The sequence below is a fragment of the Triplophysa rosa genome, linkage group LG20, assembly GCF_024868665.1.
Source record: "Triplophysa rosa linkage group LG20, Trosa_1v2, whole genome shotgun sequence".
NCBI lineage: Eukaryota > Metazoa > Chordata > Actinopteri > Cypriniformes > Nemacheilidae > Triplophysa > Triplophysa rosa.
The window spans coordinates 13120992-13142000 of record NC_079909.1 but is presented as its reverse complement, the minus strand read 5'-3'; the positions used below and the strand labels follow the sequence as shown (position 1 = coordinate 13142000).

At 39.7% G+C, this 21009-nt stretch overlaps 3 protein-coding genes across 3 annotated transcripts; 1 reads left to right on the top strand and 2 right to left on the bottom strand.

Annotated features, from left to right (window-relative positions):
• Positions 1–354: 354 nt before the first annotated feature.
• Positions 355–5644, bottom strand: adnpa (activity-dependent neuroprotector homeobox a). Its single transcript, XM_057362700.1, has 4 exons — positions 5269–5644; positions 3974–4086; positions 3761–3850; positions 355–3670 (listed from the first exon to the last, which is right to left on the bottom strand). Exons 2-4 carry the CDS (start codon positions 4079–4081, stop codon positions 983–985), a joined length of 2886 nt encoding a protein of 961 aa, XP_057218683.1. The 5' UTR covers positions 4082–4086; positions 5269–5644; the 3' UTR covers positions 355–982.
• A 67-nt stretch (positions 5645–5711) lies between these two features.
• Positions 5712–9413, bottom strand: si:dkeyp-97e7.9 (DEP domain-containing mTOR-interacting protein). Its single transcript, XM_057362819.1, has 9 exons — positions 9041–9413; positions 8679–8857; positions 8394–8517; positions 8101–8279; positions 7664–7873; positions 6752–6889; positions 6507–6577; positions 6316–6420; positions 5712–6236 (listed from the first exon to the last, which is right to left on the bottom strand). The coding sequence occupies exons 1-9, from the start codon at positions 9286–9288 to the stop codon at positions 6108–6110; spliced, it is 1383 nt and encodes a 460-aa protein (XP_057218802.1). The 5' UTR covers positions 9289–9413; the 3' UTR covers positions 5712–6107.
• An 857-nt stretch (positions 9414–10270) lies between these two features.
• mafbb (v-maf avian musculoaponeurotic fibrosarcoma oncogene homolog Bb) lies at positions 10271–11925 on the top strand. The gene has a single exon (XM_057362820.1). It carries the CDS (start codon positions 10454–10456, stop codon positions 11471–11473), a length of 1020 nt encoding a protein of 339 aa, XP_057218803.1. The 5' UTR covers positions 10271–10453; the 3' UTR covers positions 11474–11925.
• Positions 11926–21009: the final 9084 nt, after the last annotated feature.

Genomic DNA, 21009 nt, shown 5'->3' with positions numbered 1-21009 from the left:
CAATGGGAAAAACACATTTTCAAGTTAACACTACCATCACAAAGTTTTGGGGCTTTAGTTGGCTTGACATTAACACAATTGTCATGAGCATGTCTTAGAAATTCTTGTAATCTGTATTAATAAATTAAAATGATTTTACAGACAGTGACCTCTAAGGGCAGTAAAGTGTCAATACAATGCTGTCAAGACCTTTGAGTGATCAAACCCTTACTCTCCTACAAAAAAATTATATTTGAGGAAACGTTTAAGTTATTATTCAACAGTGACCCATAACGGACTAGGAAAACTTTTTAGTTTTTTTTCCACTTCCAAAGATGACCATGTAAGAGAAATGTATATTATCCAAGATAATAAAAACCTAATGAAGAGCATTACCTTTATTATGTAGAGTAAAATACATTAAATGAGCACAGGCAATGCTCTAAAGCTGGCATAAACATTTCAACACTTGTTTAACATTATTTGGAAACAACAGCCTGTTCATATATAAAACTATAGGAGTCAAGTAGCATTGATGTAAACGGTTAATGACTAAACGTCTAAAACATTCTACAGCTTTAACTGAAACATCAGTGATCTGGCTCTGTAAATACACTTTTCACTAAAACACAAATCATCGGACCTTAAAAAAATAACAAAAAACATCCAAGCACTTGATAGTAATTTACACTGTCCTTTTATTTCATCAGGAAAACAATAGACCTATCAATTTTGTTACAATTTTAACATGTGTATGATTAAATACAGAAAACAGTATACAAAAAAAGAAAAGAAAAATCACGAAGTACTATGGATCGGTTGAAAGAAAAAAATTATACAGTATATTAGTTTCTCCGCTCTATGACAGCAGAATTGTGAGAGTAAACAGTACACATGGTTTTGCTTAAAGTTCATATCATAATGTTTCATGTCAACCATATGTGAGGTAAGGGCTCTGACCTACATGGAGAGTTATGGGAGCAAGGACCATCACCACAAGCTATCATCTACCAAGCAAGCCCACCTTTTTCCCCTTCACTTCAAACTGTCCTGCCGGTCTGAAGTGGCTCTCATCAGAAGACATGCTGCCTGTCCAGGTCGCCTCTTCAGGACTGGAAGCAGAAACAGAGCTATCTAGACCTTCGGGAGGATTTCTGCTTCCCCCTCTCTCATAACGAAACCTGTCTTGCATCAGTGTCTCTTTTGTGTGGGACTCAACGGCTGAAGGTCTTAACGTTGATTGCTGATTGCTTTTATTAGGGATTTCTTCTAGGTCTGATTCGCTGTCAGAATCAATGGCAATGGGCTCTGAGGCTGACCCGGGGCATGGCTTGAAGGCACAGTTGCTTTGACTACTTTGTCCAGTGTTAAAATTCTCCTCCTTAAACTGAATAGCTCGGGAACCATCTACAGTACGGAAGCCGACAGGAGCCTTCAGCCCAAATTTCGAGGTCCTTGACAAACTGCTTTTGTCCTCGTCGTAGACTTTGAACAGCCAACCGGCATCGAAGTCCATGTCATGCTTGAGCTGGCTCATTGCCCGCATGTTAAAGCCCAGTAATACAGCAGGTTTACGTGTGATTAAATCCCGGTCACATGAGCGTCTATGGTTGGCAAAATGGCTCGAGACGTCCGATTTCCATAACCAGAGGCTTGCAGCCAGTTTCTCGACCTCGCGTTGGGAAGGGTAAGGATGTCGATTAAAATACGAGGTGAGGAAAGCTTTCCGTGCCTCGTAGGACTCGTCGCCGTGACCTTTGGGGTCCAATGCCAACACAACAGGCTCTTCTGGCTTCTCGACAAAACCTGTTGGGTAATACCTAGACTGCTCAACCACTTTTCTTCTCTTAGGGTCAGATGCATCAGGGGTTACCAACTCACGTTTGAGAGACCCAGCTCCAGGTGAGCACAATACAGTCGGGATAGACTTGCTGCTATGGCCTTTAGGTGTCTGGCAAACACCTCGACAGTGTACCAAGTGAAGCGTGATTGTGGAAGCCGTCATGTTGCTAGTGTACACTCCCAAGCAGTGGATGCACTTGTAGGTTAGCTTCTTCTCCACGGGGTGCAGCGTTTGGAGTACTTGATGGCAGTCTCGTAAGTGATGCGAGAGGGCATCCGAGATGGGACCTTTGAGAATTGTGAAGCATAGAGGACACAGGGTTTTACCAACTTCTTTCTTCTGTGACGCTGGAGACTGGGCCATGTTTCGGACTACAGAATCGCTCTGAGTCTCTGTCGCCCTTTTCAAGGGATTGGTTACATTGATGTTTTGCTGCTGAGCAGCCGAAGACGATTCAGGCGTCTCCTTCATGTTGTAGGTGGTTACGAGAAGCTGAACGTTCTTTGGAGTTCCTTGCTGAAGCGTGAGATCAAACGTGAGGGGAGAGCCAGTGGGTGGATCCACGGGCTCATTTTGATGCGCCAGCCGTTTGTGCGCTACGATTTTCTCAACTTCGTGAAACGTGGAATGACACTGTGGGCATGACAACCCATGCACAAGCATATGGTTCAACAAAGAGTCGCTGGGTAGGTAGCGGTTACAATACAGACACTTGCTAGTGAAGTTGTGGATCTTCATGATGTATTTAGCCATGGCTCTCACCTTTTCGGCCTGATGTTCTTTTTCAAAGTGAGCGCTGTACGCATTCTCGGGGAAGAGTTCATTGCAGATGGTGCAAATTTTCCACTTCTGCGTTTGTGAGGTGTTGAGTGCACTGGCTGCAGCTTTATTGGCCTGTAATGAGGTCAACGTGGCAGTAGCAGCAGCAGCAGCATGGCCAGATGAAGAGAGAGGTAGACTCTTCAGTGAGGGAGAGAAAGAAGCAGACTGAGCGTTAAGATGCGTCGACCCGTGGGCTCCAAAGCCGCCCAGGTGTTTCCCTGCGTGCGACTGAGAGACCGAACCTGACACAAAAGCTTTATCGGGTAGTGTAACACGCACCTGTCCAGGCACAGAATTGCCTGCAACGTTTTGCTTGAAATGGTTGCCCACGGGTAACCCCACCATTTTGGGCATATTAAAACGATTCATTTGAGGTGCCTGAGGTCGCACACCAGGAGCGATTGTAACGCCCCTCTGAATTATGTTCGCCTGAGGCCTCGGCACTATGACATTTGTGTGTCCAATCATGGCGGTGACTTGATGGCCAATGCGCTCGTGGAACTCGATAACGTGCTGCACCAGTGCTTCATAAGAACGAGGTGAAAAGTGGCAGCTCTTGCAGTGAATCCCATGACTGTTGCCAGGCGCATCGGCGCTGTTTTCTTGCTTCTCTGAGTTTTTTCCGAGATAAGGCGTAGTCACATGTTGGAAGTGCTCCCTGTAGATGTGCCTGCGCACCACGTTGTACAGTCTATCCCGATAGGTGCACTTCTTGCAGTAGTACACTGGTAGCTCCTTGCGATCGCCCAGCATGGGCTTTTCTACCCGCATGCTATCCCTAACCCCCACCTGGGCTCCGTGAGGGACAGCAGCACCCTGTCGCACCACATTGTTGGGCATATGGAAGAGCCTGACGTGGGTTTCCAATGACCTCTTGTTCCCGCTGTATGTGCAATAGGAGCAGTTGAGAGAGATTCGGCTCTCAAAGTCTTCTCTGTGAACATTGCGGAAGTGGTTTTTGTAGGCGGAGAAATACTTCGAGGCAAATGGACAATCTGAGCAGCAAAACTGCTTCGTCCTGTAGTCCTGCAACACATGAAGAGCAGAAATTTAAAAGGTATGTTGCCATTTACAGATACTATTTTGCTACCGTTGCGGTGGCTGAGGGTGACATACCTGTGACTTTGTCCAAGAGGGATCCCAGAGACAAAGATCAAGATACACTTGGTTCATGTAAGAATCACTCGGACTAAACTCTTTAAAGTCCTAGAAAAAGAGATACAAGACTAATTGAATAACATATATATTGAACGGCTTTGTGTGTTCAATTTGACGGTAAATAATTCAAAAGGTATTAATGGGGTTAAAAGTATAAATCAAACACTTTACCTCAACATGCTCTTTGCAGTAATCAAGGCCAATGTCACACAACAGTCTTTTGACTTTTTTCCTGGCCTTCCTCAACCGAGTGAGGTTATTCACTGGAAGCTGAAACATCTCTTCTACATGTTAAACACAAGAATGTTAGAAAAGCTTTTAATCATTGAGGATCAACTGTTGTGTTTATTTTGAAGCAAATAATGACACTTGAATGCATCAAAGACAAAGACAATCACAATGAAGCTAACAAATAAGTATGAAGTAGAATATGTATTCTGTATGTAGTATTTTATGAAATTATATAGTATTATATGCATGTAGTATTTCATGAAAGGGATAGTTCACCCACAAATGGAAATTCTGTCATCATTAACTTACCTCTTGTCATTTCAAACCTGTATGGCTTGTTATCAACAGACCACAAAAGAAGAAATTTTAAAGAATGTTGGTAACCAAACAACAGAGGTACCCACTGACTTGCATTAATTTTGTGTCTATTTGATAGAAGTGAATTGGTACTGGCATTGTCCGGTTACCAACAGTATTCAAAGTAATTCATACAGATGGTGAGTAAATAATGACAAAATTTTCATTTTTGGGTGAACTACTCATTTAAAGGGAAATATAAATCATCGTAAATATGTTTAAAAAAAAAAAAAACTCAAACTGTACAGATGATTTGTTTGGTTAGGAAATTAAGTTTGTAGACAAACACGGTTTAAATACATTATTTAAAACAAGTTTACAACAAATCAAAAACTTTACAAAAGGAACAACATGAGTTTTGGATATACTATGCTATCACTCATATAGTAGAATTGGGGGAATATAATAGAACATTTTAATTTGGGGCAGTTCAGATAAAAGATTTGGTCAATTCTGCACAGACCACGTTAGTTTTTAAAATATCTCGAGCAGCTAAACTGCAACCCGCAGAGAATGGGACAGCTGCTACTGTGCAAGCTAATTATGTGCAGCTCCACTAGACAATACAGGCCACAGCAGGCCTTTATTACTACTGATGGGCTCAGCAAAATAACACCCGCTTTACTTTGACGGGTTACATACACAGGCGTCACCCGGAACAGCATATGTCAACTTCGCAATGAAATAAAAGCCCTTAAAACTTCGACTACGATCAAATTTAGTTTACAAAAAACTAACAAGTGCAACATCACATGATCCGTGCACAGATATTCTGTTAGCACACGCTAGCCTAGCCGCGGGATGTTTGATGTATACACTTAACTACACACAAAAGCACCGAGTGCAAAAACAGAAAATAGTTTATAATGTCACGCTACCTGATTTTCTTCACGGTCTCGCATGAAATTTCCTGTAAAGCGTTTTGCGTTGCGCCAACTGATCGTCAGGGTGAGAGAAAAGAAGCGGTTGTGGCGGGTTATTCGGCCCGGGCAGATGCTGCAGTTGTCCTTCGCGCCGCTGCTGCTGCCGCCGGTGGATCTCGGCAACTCATCCTGAGAATCGGCACCATGTGTCATCGACTGGACTTTTAAAGATTACTGGGATGTTTCTGTCAAGCCCATGGATGTGTTCATCAAGTGCGCGGTTTAGATAACCGGCTTTGTAACTGAAATACAAACACGGGGCAGGAAAAAACTCAGTTTTTCTCTTCGAGACTGTTCCACATACCAGCCCAGCCTGTTCAAAATGGCGGACGGTTCCAGGCGGAAGTGACATATTCGTATTTTTTGTAAGTTCAAAAGGGACTTGAAAGGGACTATTCAAGTAAGTTTAAGAACAAAAGGAATACTTGGTGAATTACTGACATTAACAGAAGCCATTGTTGTGTAATAAAAAGGTTTAATACAAATTGAGATGCATAGAAAACACAAAATCAGCCCTTGATTAACTGTAGCCTATAGGATCCACAGTTTGTGGGATGTATTTGTGGTTCAACCAATCAAACTTTATGGTTTTCCACACAATAACCACACTGTCATGAGAAAGAATCTTAATATCAAGCGACCAAAACACGTGAAACCAAAATATTAAAGCTGACATAATTTTATTTCACACAGGCCTGGCTGTAATATTTAGAAAAATAAGACATTTACGGGGATTCTACAGGGTATATAGGAGAAAAATGCACATCCTTTCACTTGTATCAAATGCAGTAACATTAATTTGTCAGTGGCTCCATCACCTCCAAAGTAACAACACGAGGTCCAGTCATCACCAGCTTTGACAGTGCGCGATAGTCCAGGTGAAGCCCATTGCAGCCGTTCACTCGGCGCACAAACTGGCGTACCTAAGCAAAACAATATTGTAGATGTTGGATGCTGGACGTCTACCGTATAGGCAATTGATTCAGTGTATGAATGTGTCACCTTAACTCCAGCTGCTGCAGCGGGGCCTCCAGGATCCACAGCCTGAACGTAACAAGGTGATTTTCCTCGTACTACAAAGCCCCAGCCTAGGGCATCTCCCAGGATCTGTAATTATAAAACACTCATAAACACACTGTGGTTCAAGGTTTCTTCTGTCACGGCCAACTAAGCATGATGTATTCATGACTTACCGTAAGAACTCTTTTGACGTAAGGCGCACCTGGAGATAAAAGCTCCTCACAGGTCACATTTCTTTTTAGCACTGCCAATAAAAATAATGCACATGCATTTTGGTGACAGGTAGAATAAAGTTGGCTTTGTTTTTCTTGCGAAGACGAGTGCGTATTCATTTTTACTTAGAATTGTATGTCTTATAAAGAAAGTGCTAAAATATGGCAATTGTGCATTCACAATCATACAAATGCTTTCTTATAACCTGATATAGGATTGCATTGTACTGTATAGGCACTGGAAAGAGATGCAGTGATGGGGTATCCACTTGAACCATGCCTTTGATGATCCAAACTTCCACATCGTCCATTTGTAGGTACATTTAAATCCTTAGTAGATTGAACTGAAAAAGTAAAATGAATTTAACATAAGCACATTAATGCATTGTGTTTATAGTGTAAGATCCTTTGCACGAATGCATATGCATGCTAATGGTAGCATTCCGTTCAGATGCTATGCAGATGCTACTAACAGCCTCAGTACCCCTTCATTTTCATTTAAAGAAATAATTCACCCAAATAATGTTCCATTGACTTTTCATAGTAAAAAAAATGACTATGGTCAAGCCAATGGGGACCGTTTTTGGGTGAACTATTCCGTTAATAGAAGAAACGAGATCATTCTTGACCATTTCTGTTCTCTTACATCTTGGGTATGACATGAGAGTAAGAAAATAAAAGCTACATTTTTATTAGTATTTTTGTATTGGTAAAGAGGTTTGAGACACAATGGGTTAAGGTGCTGGGTTGCTAACACAAAGGTGCATGTATAGATGTGCAAGGAAATGGAGAATTACTGAGCTCATGATGCTTTAATATCACAGCCGTGCCCTTGAGCGAAGCACTTAAGCCTGTATTGCTCCAGAGGGGCTGTCCCCGCAATTAGTGTGCTGAAAGTCATTCTGGGTAATATGGGCAGAACTGTTTGCCTCAGCATCTCTAAACTTCTCAAATCTCTGTAGTCAATCACACCACAGAAATCTACTTTTCTAAAAGTACTTGTGCCGTAGAATGTCAGACTATATCAGCGATTTTGACCAAAATACCAAAATAATGTACCATGGTATTTATCTAAAAAAAAACATGCGTTATTTTTGTAGGTGTTGTCATTTTGCTACCAGATGAGAAGTTACTGTTGCCCTCCGATGGAGGGGTTTTGCGTAGTGTGAAGGGACTGTCAGCTTGGTCGTCTTGATTTAGCTGTGTTGTACATTCTTGTTCTTCACTTTCTGTTTCATGCAACAGTTCCGAGAGGCGACGTCGACGGCGAAAGTTAATGCAGAATTGATAGAGCAGCCCACCGTCAAAAAAGTGATGCTTCTGGGAGACTGTGTGGAGTGAAATGGAGTGTTTAAGCAAGAAAAAGCATGGCGAGAGAACTGCACATTTGATGGAGCGGAGATCACAGTACAAGAAGATGATGTTGCACTGTATGCAGGTATACTGCCATATACTGAAGTTAATATGTATATTAGATGCCATTAAACCACAAACTGCATTTAGACCTGCTAATGACTAAATTAAGCATATTGTGGATGCTAAATATTGTTCTCACCATGTTGAATGATATCATGCTCTAATAGGGCCTTGCAGAGATCTAGTCCCTGCCGTCGACTCTCTATTTCGCCATTCTGTAGCAGCCAATCAATTAACATGTAACCAGGGAAAGACCGTTCATAGGCCACACCCTTTTCCTGTCTCTCTTGTAAGATGGAGTCTTTGCATGTTATAAGACTGTGAAAGACAAGAGATGCCTTTCAAAACAATGGGAGCGCTTTGCTTTCCATTTAAATAAAACTTGGTATGAATTATGGAACAAGGTTTTAAATATTTAAACAATATTCTTACTGTTCATACAGCCTCTGTCCACGCATAAAGATCTTAACCTCTAAGTTAAACGGAAACGTCCCATCGTCCTTTCTGAATCTGTACAAGTATTTGGCATCTTTGAACACTGGCCACTTATCACACACTATAAAAGAAAAAACTTGTAGTTTACAATGTTAAATGCAACTTATTCCTCCAGACAAAGTCAAACAAATGGGTCTTTAGATAGAGATTAACATAGTAGCAAAGCATGTTGCGCCATAACCGTGTTCTTTCTCATTTGATGGAAAGTAAGTGATGTTCTACCATGATGTATGATATCACAGTCCATGAGGTGCTGCATGAGCTGAACAGCGATCTCTCGATCTGGCACTTCCTTATGAGCAATCAGCCAATCGATTACCTCCTGAGCCACAAAACAATTCGGATATGTGCGCAAATGGTGTCTACGGTCCTTAATCAACTTGCTATCATGCAGTCGCAACCTTCAAAACAGAGATCAGAACTGTTTTCCATATATTAGGAAAAATGTCTGCCATTGATTTATCCAGGACTCAATATGCAACACATAGTTGAAGTAGTATAAAGTCCTGCAGTTAAAGATTGGTTAGATTTATAATAAAGTCATTCAGACATACATTCAATAAAATTATTTGGATCTAACATACCTTAGCTGTTCTCCTGCAATCATAACTTCAGCCTTTTGGTGCCTTGTCAGCACTGTAGATTGAATGCTGCCCAGGAGCTCCATGAATGTTCTTTCATGTCTCTGCGTTTGTGCTACTCTTTCCTTCACTTTATTGGCACTCTTGTGTTTACTAAATATCCAGTGAACTGAGGCACCCATTCGACGGTACTGTGAAATGTTGTGAACACAAATATATTCTCTCCGTCTACTTCCCTGTCCCAAGAACATTAAGTAGGCCTATTGTCCCAAGTTAATGGCCAACACTTTCCTAATGAAACAATAATAATAAACAGATTTAACTGTTTAATGCTGAATGACTAAATCTCGTATAAACATCACAATATTGTACACAATAAAACACTTCTGCCTAATCAGATATTAGGAAGACATGTCTGAAGTTGTACATAGTGGCCACATGGTGTCAGTAAAAGAGTAAATGGAGAAACACTCCAACCTAACAGTTCTCAGTAGGCTTTTTATGAAATTCTAGTATGCTACTTACTGGATATTATGTAGTATACTGTATACTGTTGTTTAAAATCATTTTAAATTATTAAGTATTAACCGTAATAATTTAAATTATTAATATATATTTTTATACAGAACATTTGATGTAAAGAGGTGATATTAAGGGCTCGTATTAATATCTCAGGCAGTGTGCATTTGTTTTATTTTGTAGTAAGTGTGGGAGTGCTCATGCGTACAGAAAATATGCACAGTACATACTGTATACTGTATTTCTAGTAGGAGTAGGATTATGAAGATCCAAATAATCACTTTTAACTTAAGTACATCTTAGATTGATGTATTATGGTATTTTTATATTGCTAAATATGTATATATTATTACAGTAGGATAGGGTGAAACACGAAACTTGAAATTTACTTCTTTTACTAGCCTCCTTGCGTTTGTACAGTAACACTGCATTTGATTCTTTTTATGATGAATACTAAAATCACCGAAAAGAATTCCCTTTCAAAGTAAGTTGGCCTATTGACGGTATTGATAGTAAAATGGTTGTAGTTAGTGTTTTTCACCACGATCCTGAAATGTCTTCAAAAGTTTACAAATACACTTCTTATCACGGTTATACAGCTTCTTTCGGTTTTTAGGTGAAATGTGAGCTGAACATGTTTTCGAGAGATTCACCCAGTGAGCTCGATGTAGAAAGAGGGCGTTTCCTTCCAGCGCGGCTGCTTTTAAAGCAGCGTGATTTACTTCTCAACATACATTTTGCGCTGGTCACCGAGAGACCATCTGCACTTTAAAAACGCGAAGCGCAAAATATCTTATAGCTGTCGAGTCTTATTTTCAGTAAACGTTAATGCTACCTAAACCCCAGCAATAACTTTGTCTACAAGTTGCTTACTTCATCGAAACGGGCACAGAAATCATGACGGCGGAGCAGCATAGCCTGGTGGATTTGGCCAAAGGTCAGCTCAATTTGGACTACGGTGACTTTGACATGACGAGATTTGATGTGAAAAAAGAGGCGGCGGTTGCGGTACAGGACCGCGCGTTTATTCAACAGTGCGGTGTACACGTACCGGGTTCATTGTCCACCACACCAATGAGCACCCCGTGCAGCTCCGTGCCCTCATCGCCCAGCTTCAGCCCAAGTGGACAGAGAAGCGGTGCTGATGATCTCTACTGGACCCTGAGCACGGGAGCTTATCAACAGCACCCAGATCCACACTGTCTTGAACTGACACCCGAGGACGTCCGGGAAGCCCTAAGCTCAAATTTGATGCATGGACACGGAGCGCATCAACAGATGCATCAACAGCAACACCAAGCAAATATGGATGGATACAGGAGCATGGGTCAGTTCCATAGCCACGCGTCAAACATGCAACAGTATCAGCACCAGCAGTACACCGAACTCGGGCAGGATCCCGACGCGCTCCAGGTGCGCCCTGGTGCGCACGAGTTTGCGCACAGCAAAAGCCTAGATCAGTTCATGCAACAGCTCGACTGCTCATCTCAAGGTGCGACACACCTGCTGAAATCCCATAACATCCAACAGCAGCACAGAAGAAACGAGCGCGGGCTGAGCGTGGAGAGCCGCTTCTCGGACCAGCAGTTGGTGTCCATGTCTGTGCGCGAGCTGAACCGGCACATCCGTGGCATGGGCAAGGACGATATTATCCGCCTGAAGCAGAAACGCCGTACGCTGAAAAACCGTGGATACGCTCAGTCGTGCAGACACAAACGGGTTCAGCAGAAGCACATTCTGGAGCACGAGAAGACTAGCCTCGTTACGCAGGTGGAGCAGCTGAAGCACGATCTCAACCGGCTGGTGCGCGAGAGGGACGCGTATAAACTGAAATGCGAGAGGTTAGTTGTGGGATTTAACTGCCAGAATAAGGGATCCACCAGTGAAAATCCATCATCGCCTGAATTTCTGCGATAATTGAACTGTTTTTCTAGCACCTTATGGACATAATAACGTACTTTGGGCTTCTAAAGTTTCTTTCCTTTTGCAGAGAAAAGTTTTGATTCTCTAATTTTAGTATTTTATATTTTTACTTTAGAGAATTTATCTCCGAGATGTCAAGCTGGTTTTGATATTGTCCCTTTTATCATTTGTTTTCACAACACCATCAGTCATTCTAGCTATGCAAATGACATTTGACCCTTTCGACAATAGATGCATTGCGTTGCTTATTTGTCTAAATGTCTTATCAAGATAGATCTTGTTGCTTTGTTTATCTTCCATTTGTTTTGTTAATCAATTGTTGCCTACCATTACCAAGTTATGTTCCCTAAAAACATCTGAAGACAGTTGTGATTCACATTTCATTTTTAGATTAATACTTTTTTCAATAAAAATACATTCTTCCTAATCTTTGTGAATGCAGTTTTTACTTGAATCTTGCATTATAGCAAGTTCTTTGTTACCAATCAACATAGACCCATCAACATAAATGTCCATGAGATGTCAACACAGATTGACCTGAACACATGAATTCATACACACATTTTCACACAAGGGAAAAAGAGAGAATGAGAGGACATTAAAGACCCAGAGTGCAGGTATGTCTACTTGCCGCGACCTTTGACCTTGCTTAACGGCTGTTTCCTGAGACAACTGTGTTTCTAATGACTCAAGAGACTGAGAGAGAAGCTGCACAGCACTGATTGTACCTAGGTGGAAATAAGTTTAGCCTTCTGCCCTCTTCTTAAGAGGAAAATAAAGGTCATATATCTGACCTGATGTTGTATTTCTCTTGAAAGTAATGATTGTAGGAACACTACAGGTTTTCCTGGAAATGAAACCTTCCATCAGAACAAGAAAAACTAAATTTTCTGAGCAAAATGTTAAACTGAATAACTAGAATATTTGTATTTGTAGATTTAGGTGTGCAAACGGGTCAAATATCAATTGCAGCTTTGGTTATATGTAAGTTTGTGATGGTTTTACAGTTCATACACTTTAAATACACTATCAGAAACAAGCTCACAAACAATGCTTGTTATTTTTGGTTTACACAACTCTCCTTTTCTCGGGATCCAAACAACATGTGTGGCAAAATGGTCTTTAACCCTTGACCTTGTTGTCAACTGCTTCTTAACAGTTACAGCAAGAATGACCTCTTTGTAATGACGTGCCACCTGTGCAATACAGGGTCACAGGTGCAAAAGCTGTTTTTTTTACTAAGCAACAGATCTACAAGTAGCCGTGGTCTTTCCTGTTAAAAGGATAGTTCACCCAAAAACGAAAATTCTGTCATGAATTACTCACTCTCTAGTTGTTCCAAACCTGTATGAATTCCTTTGTTTGGTTGAACACAGAGAAAGATATTCGGACGAATGCTTGTAACCAAACAGTTCTTGGACCCCATTGACTACACCATAGTTGGAAAAATTGCAATGATAGTCGAAAGTGCCCCAGAACTGTTTGCTGTCCTACATTCTTCAAAATGTCTTCTTTTGTGTTCAACAGAACAAAGACATTTATAAAGCAATTTTTTCTATGGTAGTTAATGGGTCCAATAACTGTTGGGTTATAAGCATTCTTCCAAATATCTTTCTCTGTGTTCATCAGAACAAAGATATTTATACAGATTTGGAACCATTCCAAGGTGAGTAGGCCTTAAATGATGACAGAATTTATATTTTTGTGTGAACTATCCCTTTAAGTATAGAAAAAAAGAGCTTCTCAGTCCAACACTACCTTTTAAAAGAATGAGAATTGTGAAGAAAATCTGAGTATCGGACATCGAAGTATATTGTTCTGTTAGTTTTGAGAATATATTCTGCTTTGGCGTTTTTCACAAAAACACCATCGCGCAGCTCCCTTTTAGTTGACTGTATACAATTTTTCCGATATTTAATCATATCATCCACACCATTCATTTATATTTCTTTTATTCTTTCATTTACTCTATCACAGCATATACAGTACCATTGCAAAACCTCTTTGCTTGCGCTTTAAGATATATAATATCTGGACCCTTCAGCCCCCTCCTTCCCCCACTCTCCCTTTGCCCGGGGGGAGGGGATTGGTCATTGAGTCAGCACTTTGCCCAAGGTGTCTGCTTCAGTATGGCATCAGAGGGTCAATGAAATATAAAGCACTGGCCGGATTATAAAACAGAGTTATAGCTCTAGATTTTGAAAACTGAACCCGCATCACAGAGTTTGTACAGCGTTTTTAAGGGGTTTACTCCGACGGAGAACGATGTTTAGTTACAGTAATATCACTTGTGCGCAAAATATCTGAAAGCCTATTGCATTATTTGACGAAAACGAAAATTGCCTGCAAGAACATTTAACATTTTAGCTTCGATTAAAAGGAAAAGAGATTTTCTGTAGTTCTACGTAACTGCAGTACATTGACCCGAGCGACTCATCTGCGTAGTTAGACCGCTAAACATTCTCCAACAGGACATCAACATCAAGTCAAAAGGGCCTGTTCTCTCAACCAGAACTTGGCTGGTCAGAACTGGTCTGTTCCTGCTTTTAGGCTGTTTTGTAGCGTGGATAATACCAATGTCCTCTCTCTCTCGCACCTTCACGTGACCAGCAGCAGCCGTGTGGCAGTGAGGATGGATGGGGATATATGGAGCTTCCTCTTTCACTTCCTAAATAAGGGTCTGGTCATGTGACTTTGTTCGAGAGTAAAGGGACATGAAGTGAAGGAATGCAACGTGGCGGTGAGGTTTGTGGTTTCCGCTCAGGATGTCCACTTGTCAGTGCATTTGGAGCTTTGACGGTTAGCGGAGGAATTGTGATTCACTGTGATTTACAGTTTCACAAGCACTACAAATCAATGAACTAATGGCCTCCTGTCAAGATGTAGAGACTGATTTTGGGGTAATAACACACAACAATGGAGAGCTTCGTAGATGTAGGACTCAGTAAAGTTGGAACTGTAAATGATTAAGTTTAGTTAAAAATTACATGAATTAATATTAAGTGACCATACTATCTTGTAAGTATGGACACATTATATAGATTAATATTATATTGTCAAATGCTAAATTGTAATTTCGGAGTATAGATGACATTGCAAACACATTTTTATACATTTTGATTATAAAGGTTTTTCAGATAAGCAGCTGCTGGCTGGTCTCTTGTGCGTCAGAACTGATGACAACATCATTCATGAGCACACAAGATCCACATGACCCACTAAGAAGAATTCTATCTTCCTCCTACACTTCCCTCTCTCTCCTAGACCGCTGGCACGTATTCACTTGTGTTTGAGCCAGGCTTAAGCACAGGATTAAACTGGTCTGTGCAACTCAGCAAGTCTTTTTTGGCCTTTTATTCCAAAACCACAGACATAAAACATCGCTAAATATTTAATGAGTTTTCTAAGGTAAAAAAACAAATTCGTCACAGCCCTAAATTTGGAGTCACAAAATTCGAAATATGTCACCCGCAACTCTATTCTAAGGACGTGAAGGATGGTTATGGATATGTTTTCGGCCGATATCTGATGAATAATTGTTTAAAAGTAGGCTATAAGTAGTCCTGCAATGCTTTGCGTGCAGTACACAAGGACATTAACATCACGTCTCGATCAGACAGCTACATTGGTCAGTCAGCTTGAGAGACAGTCATGTGTATCACTCTTCAGTGGAACTAAAGCTGATGAGTGTTTGCATAAAACGGAGACTTTCACCATGATTTCAAGCTGTCTTATTATAGTATAGGTGGGGTCAAATTTAGCAGAATAACATGGAGTAATTCATTGTGTAATGGACTAAATGACGCTGCTTGAACGACTGTAGTTCCTCAATAAAGAAAATGGCTGGAAGTGTGCATATAACAGAAAATATAGCTCTCGTCAACAGTATTGCATCAAAAAACCTGACACATTAAAAGTTTGTATCCTAAATATCACAAATGTCACTAAAAGAATTCTATGTTCTGCCATCAGCACATGAGTAGATAGATATAAAGGAACTCTATTGCTACCAAATAATGAATTAGCTAAACGTGTCAATAATTTAAACGATCTCCTTAATATCAGTAGTAAAACAGTGTCATATTTAGAGCGAATGACCTGATCAAATTGTTGTTTAGCAGTGCACAAAACAACCCAAGCGCAATCTTCTCCATCCAGGATTGACGATGTTTTGGCTTTTTTTTGTCTCTGTCCAATCTTGAAACCGGCTTGTATTGTAACAGGACCATGATGGCTGAAGGACATGGGGGACAGTAAAGATGAGCTTTCCCACAGTTATAGAGAATAAGGATCTGGCTCAAAAAGGTGTTATCAGGCCTCACCATCTAATGTTGAGCTTGCCTGTCAGCACTTTCTCCACTGAGAGCATTTGACACTCTCACTCTGGCTTATGAGCATCAACAGAATGGGGAAGTTCTAAATAATGTGTTAATTTGAGGTAACGTTTTACTGCAAGACTGTGAACCTCAAACATTTATCGCCATTATCGTTTCCCATAAAAAGGCTACATTATGTAAATGTGTTTGGTTAAATGTAATAGAACCATCACACAAACAACAGTTTTTTTGCTTAAAAAAACTAAGCTGGTGGATGATGCATTATATGCTTAAATGCTTTTTTTCTTGTTAAATGAAGGTCACATTAAATGTAATTGCAATTTAATCATGAAATTAATTAATCATTTGTGTTTTGCTGCATTGAAATTCCTTCTATAGATTGTTTTACCCTTGAAAAAAGCATAAAATGTACGTAATTCAAAACAAAAAGGCATACAAATTGTAAAACGTTTTTGACATGATTAATAGTAAAGTAAAACAAATGTTAACAAAATCACTTATTTTTTGTGCTTTATTTTCAGTTAGGATAGTTCACCCAAAACTGAAAATTCTGTCATTATTTACTCATCCTCTTATCATTTCAAATCTGTATGCCTTCTTTCTTCTGCAGAACACAAGAGACGTTTTAAAGAAAGTTGGTAAGCGAACAGCACCGGCACCCATTCACTTCTATTGTATGGACACAAAACCAATGCAAGTCAATGGGTGCCGGTTAACAACATACAGTACTTTAAAATATCTTCTTTTTTTGTTCTGTGGAAGAAAGAAAGTCATACAGGTTTAAAAAGACAAGAGGGTAAGTAAATAGTGACAGAATTGTCATTTATGGGTGAACTGTCACTTTAAGTTGTGATGTTGGTCAAATCATGCAAATTTGAATTTCTTTTTTTACAATTAGTACAAAATGTTCCATACTATATGTAATATTTATACATTTCATATAAATGTTAAATATTAAATAATATTTTTAGCTGTGTGTGTATATAATAGCTATAAAGTCTTAGGAACACAAAGAAGTGTCATTTTATTCAACAAACCCAATGCAGAATGTTATCAAACGAAAAACATAATTTTAGATGCGTAAAAATGAGATTTTGCGGGTAAAAAAATACACAACTCCTTTACTATACTATTAGTAAACAAAATAAATAAACTAGTGAGAGTGTAAAATGAGTTAAGGGGGGTCCACAAGGCCAAACATGGACAAAGTTGAAGAAACAGCCAGCTGTCAAACTGTTGCTTGAGAAACTGTCAAGTGTTTCGTCCCTGCTCATACACATGGGGCCTGTTAGTCTCTCTCCACTCAACCTCATCTCTGCTCTCTGACCTTCATACCTGGTGGAAAGGTGAGGACGCACACCTTCCCACAGAAGCTGATAAAGAGAGACTGCTGGTTTTGACATCTCAGCCCCTATCTTATCTGTTTATCCATCAGTGGTTGACCTGTCTCCAGACTAAAACACTGCTTGTTTAATGGATGAGGCAGTCTGTTTCTTCTTTATGAAATCTACGTTATATAGTATTTCCTGCACTCATAGCACTTCGTTTTTACGGTCAGCTCGCAAAAACCTCTGTTGCATTTACAAAGTGTCAGGATACAGTTCAGTGTCTGTGAGTAAGTGCAAAACCAGTCGTCACCCAGGCGGTTATACTACCAAATTATGACCAAATTCATGCAAATATCCCTTTTTACTGCAAATATACAAGTCTGGGAAAAGATCCATTCGGTTACCTCCACAACAAACTGTGATACAGAGAACAGTGGCGTGCCACTCCCTGCTGTCAGAAGCCACCATAAAGAAGAAGTGTATAAATACAGCCGATAAACAAAGCACTGAGTCTGCAGAAACATCTTTCTGTGGTGTGAGAAAACTGTTTGTCAGTCACATGATTAGAACTGTCTGTGATGTCCATTGTTGTATACATAATAACCCTGTATTGTGATCCGAAATCAAAGATACATGTAAAAACATAAACAAATACATATACATAAACACATAGGCCTATATGTGTTCTCACATGGATATATGTTTGGGGACTTTATATAATCAGTCCAAGGATTTACAAGATCTAATTTAATTGTAATAAGTAATAAATAAAAAAAATCTTAATAAGCTTAATATATAATTACATACCAACCATTTTATTATGTATTTTGTAATTTATATAAAACAATATTAGTATACTATAATACTAATACTATTCTTATTTAATATATTATATTATTGTATCTGATTGTTTCAATCAACATAAAGCTGTTAGTTGCAATATTTTAATTTATAATATTTCATTCTTGTTAGTAAAATTGTTTTAATGTATAGACATTTTATCCTGACCACACGTCCATAAATTTGTTTATAAAAATATCAAATAACAAACATATTTTGCTTAATTTTTCCCTTGTTTAAATGTATACTTTACACATGTTAATTTATAGACCTACATTCCTTTCTCTATGCAATAATGTCATACTCTTAAGATGTCCTCTGCAGTCAATCAATAAAATTAATGTTGTGCTGATTTTGCAGGACAAGCGTTGTCCCCCCTCCTCAAACCTAAATGGTGGTCCCGCGTCTAAACACATTACCATCAGTGAACAATCCGTGTTAAACGTCAGCATGTGTAGAAGAAGTCACCTCGATTTGTTTTCTTCTCTTGGCCAGCCAGTTTAGAGAGCTTGATATACCCTTGAGTTTAATTCAAGTTCATAGCAGCTCACAGGAGAGACACAGACTGCACCATCTGCATAATTCAGACAGCATACACAATGACAAAGACAAGTGCTTTCGACTAATTGTTTCATTATTGCATTAGTTTTTCGATCATTCAAACATCTAACCTAACCCCCTCTGGGCTGCTGAAGGGTGAACAACGTTTGTAAATACACAATTGCTTTGTTTAATAAAAAAAAAAAGCTGATATGTTAAGGAATCCCACGTGTGATTTAAACTGATGACAACACATTTTTTGTGTTTTCTTTTTTCAAGGTTAAGATTGAAAAATATTTAACCGCATGTAAAAGTCTGTACGTCAAAATGTATTTTATTCGCTTGGAGTGGAGTTCAATTTACTTGTAGGCTATTTATTGAAATAAATTATTAAGAGGCAATTGGTACAATATTTAAAAACTGTTTCTACCTGATCTTTATACAACAATAATCTATTTCTACTTGATCTAACCTTTAAAAATGACTTTTTTTGGTGTGACTTTTTGTCAGATAAGTTTAGTCCCTTAAAACATTTTTATTGTATTAGGTGTTTTGTACCCTGGATCTCTAAATGAGACATAAAAATGAATAGAACATTTGAATAATATTAATAATCTGTTCACATCTCAAAATGACTCATCATGAACAGTCGGACCGTGACGTCCCCTTCCTAGTAATTTTAGAGCATTTCTATTCTGTTTCATTGTTTCGTTTTCGTTTCTTTTACAGTTCATATTCAGATTATTACCCTTGCCCTCATTCGACCTGCCGCTCAATTTGTCTGACCATTTAAAAGCCTCCAGCAGACACATGAGCGGCTAATAGATTACATCACAAAATCAATATGAAATCAATTTAAACAAATCAATAAGTGGATGGCGAGTGAACTGAAACCAACACCAAGAAAGTGATGATCAACAGCCAAAAAAAAAGACAGCTAGAGCACCAACAACCGCTTTTCCACCCATTCATTTTACTCAGTTGAAATCTGATGAACACTTTAGGATTTTCTTTAAGGAACGGTTTCCCCAAAATGTTTTCCTTCTGTAGAACACCAAAGGAGAAGTTTAACAGAACGTCTGTGGTCCACGGATGAAAAGAAACCCATACAGATTACGAAAGTGAGTAAATTACGACAGAATTCGGATGGACGGGTGAACTGTGCCTTTAAAAGCTCACATTCTTATCTCTTGATTGTAGCTACTGGCGTAAGTTTTATAAAGGCTTTAACAGCTCTCAGAATCAGTTGTAACCTCACACTTCTTTCATAAACTGATGAGGCAGATGGAAAGAGAGCTGGTAATGCAGGCGTGCGCGTCCTTGACTGTGGCTGGTTAAACCGTATGAGTGAAGGGGCCTGTGGTGCATCCAAGCTAAGAGATGAGAGGTGATAAGACTAGCACAAAACACTGGAAGAGTGTGTTTGAGCAAAGCAGAGACGCGCCTTATCTGTTTTGAGCAGCCTTCTGCTCTCAGGCAACTCTTGAACCGCATGCAATCGGATGTTTACATCTATCCAGAGAAAAAGTGAATTACCTTCGCGTTTATATTAAAAGTTGTGGTTATAACAAGTGTTTTAGTATGCAGCTTGTGCTGAATTGTTTTAAATCATCTGAATTTCAGTCTATAACATCTATGACATCAAGATGCAGTGTTTCCCTTCTATTTGAGCCATTGCTCCTGCATTAAAAAAGCAAAAGTGCAAAACAGATGAGCTTGTTCCAGCACAAAACTGCACCTGCCACCTTCCCCACACCACACACTGGCGGTCACAAACGCACAGCCCACACAGCAAAGACCACGGGACACAAAGACTGCTTTAACCTGAGACACACAGTGCCTTCTATTAATAGCTCAGTGCTGACACACACACATCTAGAAAGTAGTGGTTACCTTCACTGGCAGCAGTTACGATACTGTGGCTTGTATTACTGACTGCTGAAAGTTTGAACCGAGGTCACAGAGCGATTGAGAGAAATGCATCAGATCTCATATTGTTTATCTCAATTGTATTCGGCTAGCTGTACAGGCCGAACCAGCAAGCTCTCAAAGTACCGGGAGCAGATAGTACACGAAGGCCGAGAACACATTACGCTAGGGGACAAACAGAAAAGTTTACACGAACCGTCAACTTGAACATGTTGCATTCTGTCACATCCACAGGGAATGAAAACAATCCTGTGTCATCAGGATTTGAAGGCCGAAAATAGGAATGAGTGGACAGAAAATGAAATGTCTCCCGTAAACTACAAAAGACGCGGTCGGGCTGTTTTGGCAAGCGTCATCACATTGTTTTCCCCTGACTTGTATTTTCATGTCATTGTTTTGTATCCTCAGGCCAAACACCCTCCTCCAGATGGTGACTATACCAGCCTTCCCTTGATGGGAAGTCAGACGCTACCAGAGCCCGGTGAGGGGGCATAAGAGCTGACAAGGACAGTCACAGGTAACAAAGGTTCCCACCTGCAATCTATTTTAATTGGGA

Excerpts from the sequence above, each read along its gene's own strand:
- si:dkeyp-97e7.9 (XM_057362819.1), bottom strand. The coding sequence starts at position 9,288 with ATGTTCTTGGGACAGGGAAGTAGACGGAGAGAATATATTTGTGTTCAC. Across the intron at positions 8,518-8,678 it reads CTGTGATATCATACATCATG|TGTGTGATAAGTGGCCAGTG; the intron begins GTAGAACATCAC and ends TTTCTTTTATAG. Across the intron at positions 6,421-6,506 it reads ACGTCAAAAGAGTTCTTACG|ATCCTGGGAGATGCCCTAGG; the intron begins GTAAGTCATGAA and ends TTATAATTACAG.
- mafbb (XM_057362820.1), top strand. The coding sequence starts at position 10,454 with ATGACGGCGGAGCAGCATAGCCTGGTGGATTTGGCCAAAGGTCAGCTC.
- adnpa (XM_057362700.1), bottom strand. The coding sequence starts at position 4,081 with ATGTTTCAGCTTCCAGTGAATAACCTCACTCGGTTGAGGAAGGCCAGG. Across the intron at positions 3,851-3,973 it reads ACTGCAAAGAGCATGTTGAG|GACTTTAAAGAGTTTAGTCC; the intron begins GTAAAGTGTTTG and ends CTCTTTTTCTAG. Across the intron at positions 3,671-3,760 it reads CCTCTTGGACAAAGTCACAG|GACTACAGGACGAAGCAGTT; the intron begins GTATGTCACCCT and ends CATGTGTTGCAG.